The 4,498-nt window shown below is 37.4% G+C and overlaps 1 protein-coding gene across 1 annotated transcript; it reads left to right on the top strand.

Moving 5' to 3' along the window:
* Positions 1-2,677: 2,677 nt before the first annotated feature.
* On the top strand, positions 2,678-3,575 carry LOC122076313 (LOB domain-containing protein 1-like). The gene is made up of 2 exons (XM_042641629.1): positions 2,678-2,965; positions 3,225-3,575. Exons 1-2 carry the CDS (start codon positions 2,678-2,680, stop codon positions 3,573-3,575), a joined length of 639 nt encoding a protein of 212 aa, XP_042497563.1.
* The last annotated feature ends 923 nt before the right edge of the window (positions 3,576-4,498 follow it).

Here is a 4,498-nt window from a genome sequence, read left to right as displayed (position 1 = left end):
CCTTTTGCCTTTGTGGAAAGGTTGTGGAACACCTGCTCCTTGGAGTAGTCTTAATTAAGCTACCTTGGTCTCCAAATTAAAAGAGCCACAGTGGCTTTGGCCTAATTTAGAAAGCAGCTGTGATCCTTGTGTCCCAGCCCATGAATAGAGAGGATCCAGTTGGTCAAGTCTTGGACTCTTGGCTATTGAAATTTGAGGTTGAAAAAGTAAACATTTTCACTAGTAGTGACCGGGGGCAATTTCAATCACTTCATCAACATATGATTACTGTTAAGAGAATACAATTTCCACATTATATTTAAACTCATGTATCATATGACAAATTCTACCTAAAAAAGAACTATCATTGGACAAAGGCGGCAAGACGTCATCTCCAGCTAATGTAATGTCTGGTAGGGTAAGTGTTAATTTCTTGAACGGCTCAGGTACAAATTTTTATTAGAAATTTGTAATTATTTTTTTTATAATTTTACGATAAAGTTTTCCTTGATTGTGTCGTGAGGTTCATCGTGTGATCCTAGGTTCAGAAATCACCTCCCCATTCATTTGGATTCTATCTTATTGGTGTACGATGTCTTGTATTCCGTCTCAGTTTAACCCAGGGAGTACTGATGTAGGTCCTCCAACAGAGCGGCGGATCCCGCTTGTCGATAAGCAGGCCATGGGGGTTGCAAGGGGGCAGGAGGCCCCCTTGTATAGCAAGGTGTAGGGGACGTAACTTTCCGCTCGAATTTTTTATTTGAGGGTAGTTTTGTACTTTATGATATTAGGGTTTTTTCGTTATATATTTGTAGCGAGGTTTACTTTTTCTGTAATCCATTCTGAAAGGTGTGAGGACGAGCACGATTACCCTATTCTTTGATAGTGAAGCAGGATCTCATCTCACTGAAAACACAGACAATCTTGTCAAACATCGTAAAACCTATATACATTATTTATTCTTATTTGTTCCATTACACTCTGCATCATTTTTAGGGTTGCATTTCTACACACCTATCTTCTATGTTTATCCGAAATGAATGAAAACTAGTTCCTAATTTTGACATCGGGAGTACTTTAAGAAAGAACAAAACCCTTTGAGTACAAGGAACGATCTCGGTGATTCCTTCTACGTGGCAAGCTATGGTTCATGAGTAATTATGTTCTGATGCGCAGCAGCGTCCGCATATGTTAAGCTTCGTTTCTTATTTATTTAGTCTTGACCGTTATCCTTGCTAATGGCTATGCAGAAAGTAAGGAGTCTATATGGATGCTTCGTTCTTTCTAGTCTAATGGCTATGCAGAAAGTAAGGAGTCTATATGGATGCTTCGTTCTTTCTAGTCCTTGGGACTCTTTTTCATTTTTTTTTATAGTTCTGACCCAGTCACATATGAGGAAAGTAAAGGGGCGAACAGCAATGGGGTAGGCCTCAGTCTTATCGAATTTCAGGTCTAATACAACCAAAATCTAGGAATCGGTTAGGATTATCTGAACCTTAAAAAAAAGTCAAAGAATTGGTTATCTCAAACAGGGATTTAAAGAGGTTGAATTCAAAACTAATATTAACATTATCCATATTTGTACCCGAATAGTTTTAAAAGAATTCGGATAGTTTATCTGAAAATTGATTTTTTGAATACAGATTCTTCTAAACAGATATAAATATGAATCAAATATGAATTTTTTACTATCTATTTACATATTCCTACTTTAGGTCATACACTGGAATCATGAATATGGAGATATTAGTGTTACGGTTTTACTATTTGTGTTGAGCAGCAAAGAAGTGGAGAAAACAAAATTTTGATCAAGATGAAAAGTTGAATCCACTACCCCACTATGGTAGATGTTGAAGTGTCATATCTACAATTATATAGGATATATTATATAAAATATTAAGAGTAGGGAGGGTTCTCCAAAAGGCAATGTAGCGACGTGGAGGCCAATCACAATGTACTTTGGAGCCTCATTTTGCCTCCATGGTGTCTAGGCACAAGGGTCATACTGCCTTTCAGATTTTGTTTCTCAAAATATTATTTAAAAAATTATTATTTAATCATATTTCTATAATATCCAACCTGAAATTGCAATATCCATATTAGTATCTGATTAGCTTTGAAACGAATTTAGATGATTTCCAAAAACATATTTTTTCAAATTCGAATTCTTCTCAATGAATACGAACACAAATCAAATATGAATTTTGGACTATCAATTTATATCCATAATCTCGAATCGTCCAAAATCAAAATCAAACTTCATCATTTCCTTTTCAAATAGACAGATTCGACTGATTCGCTCTTGATTCCTTGAACCATGGTCCTTTCCAAGGTGACCAGCATAGGCACAAGGGTTCTAGTTGAGGATTAGGATTGAGTTTCTAACGCTAGCACCAGCACCAGCACTAGCACCGCCGCACAAAAAAGAGACTCTATTGAACCCTGAGGTCTTCCTTCCCCAAAGTCCTTTCAACATTTGAAATTTTTGATTGAGTCTCTATTAAGGTTGACATTTAGGTGAATTTGATAGCTATGTAACCCTAAACTCCACATGGTTAAATCCTATATAAATCAACACCTCACACCACTTCCCCGGTCAGCAGATCCATATTAATTCTTCTCTTGAATCTCTCTGTAGTCTACTCTGGTCTATTGATCATTTGAGTACCTTTTCTTACATTTCATCTCTTCCTAAGATATGGACTCACATGTACTCATCAATTCTGTGATCTCATCCCCATTTTTCACCTCCCCTTCTACTTCATCAACTTCACCCCAATCATCATCTATAGGTCATCCTCCATCTCATGATGATGAATCTCCTCCTCCTGCTCTTGTGATCAGACCTTGTGGTGCTTGTAAAGGCCTCCGTCGACGATGTGTTGAAGCATGCATCCTGGCACCATACTTCCCCCCGACGGAACCCCTTAAGTTCTTGGCTGTGCACAGGGTGTTTGGAGCTAGTAATGTAGTCAAGTTCTTGCAGGTAAATTACTTCGGTCATGCATGTAAATTTTGAACAAAACTTGGCTGCTGCCTGGGTTGCAGCCAAGTGCCAGCCACAGGAATAGAATCTCAAGGGTAGGGGTGGAAAAATCCACCTTAGGTGGGTATTTTCAAACCTACCCCTGGAATTCCATTCTCTTGATTCTTACCATAGGGTTGTAGCAGCAAAAATTTTTCCATAAATTTTTATCCGTCATATTGATCCTATGTAAATTTCTATCATGCTTCTATGGTTATAGGGACTTTCACAGTCTCAAAGAGCTGATGCTGTGGATAGTATGGTTTACGAGGCGATGACAAGGATTAGAGACCCAGTGTATGGGTGTGCAGGTGTAATTTGTAATCTGCAGAAACTCATAAACCAGCTTCAGATGGAGTTGGCTACTACAAAGGCTCAATTTCTCAATGTGACATCTCAACAGGAGAACCTGCAAGAGACCAACATAAGGGAAAAGAAAGCTCAACTGCCCACATTGCAACAATCATCACTAGAAGACTTCATGTTTTGTAGTAGTCCTTATTCCTTCCAGAATTGCGAAAACTTCTCATGGGACAACTCATTTCTTCCCTTTGATGATGGAGGGATTTAGAAACCCTTTTGTGCTTCTATTTATCATATATGATGGGAAAGAAATATGCGTAGATGGACCGGGCTATTCATCCTGGGCTTTCAAGCAGAATTGAAGCTCAATATAGATTTTGATATTAAGACTAAGATAAATCATCTCAATGCCTTTGACTCAGATTGTGCTAAGAAATGACATATTGTTTCTTCTTGGGGCCTTCAGATTCGGCTGCACTTAGCAGCCTTTGTCTTGTTTATTGTATCTTTGTTCCCTTCGGGATGCCCTTTGTATAGTCTTTTTCTTTTAATAAATTTATATTAAAAAAAAAAATTTATTGTATACGTGGTAACAAAGAGGGGGGAAATTTTTCAGAGTGTAAGTTAACTATTCCATGTTTGACTCAAGCTGCATTATTTTTGAACTAGTTTCAGGACATTGTCTCTCGGACCTGCATTATTCTAGAACCGGTTTATTAGTATCTATGCCTCTTATTATTATTATTTTTTTTTTTCTTCATCGTCCCCTTCTTGGGCAACTGAGCATCTTGCTTCATTTCCCCTCTCTTTACCTTTTATATCATTAATAAAGAAATTTTCTTCACTTTCTGGAACAAAAAAGGAGATATAAATAAAGAAGAAGCAGAAGAAAAAGAGACTCAAAAGGGTGTGTTTGCATATGGCTTAATGATCTTAGAAAGTAATCGTAACTTTCAAATTTATTAGGTGCTGATTATTGGTTTTTTTTTTTTTTTCTTCTTTTTTTTTTTTTTTTTTTTTTTAGACAATGGGTATTCGGGCATTTAGCCTGACTAGCCCCGTAAATCCATATTGACCCTGCAATCATATGGATCAGGTCATATCGGGGTTGAATGATGTTAATCAAATCGGATCGATCTTAACCCCTTTCATTCGTGGTCACCCACGTGCAACAAGTACAGGCCCAATACT

This window comes from Macadamia integrifolia, chromosome 4, assembly GCF_013358625.1.
Source record: "Macadamia integrifolia cultivar HAES 741 chromosome 4, SCU_Mint_v3, whole genome shotgun sequence".
Classification (NCBI taxonomy): Eukaryota; Viridiplantae; Streptophyta; class Magnoliopsida; order Proteales; family Proteaceae; genus Macadamia; species Macadamia integrifolia.
Note: the sequence above shows the minus strand (reverse complement) of the source record. Positions and strands in the feature narration are given on the sequence as shown.

Bases quoted from the DNA above. Each gene is read 5' to 3' on its own strand.
- LOC122076313 (XM_042641629.1), top strand. From the start codon at position 2,678: ATGGACTCACATGTACTCATCAATTCTGTGATCTCATCCCCATTTTTC. The intron at 2,966-3,224 runs GTAAATTACTTC...CTATGGTTATAG, and splicing joins ATGTAGTCAAGTTCTTGCAG to GGACTTTCACAGTCTCAAAG.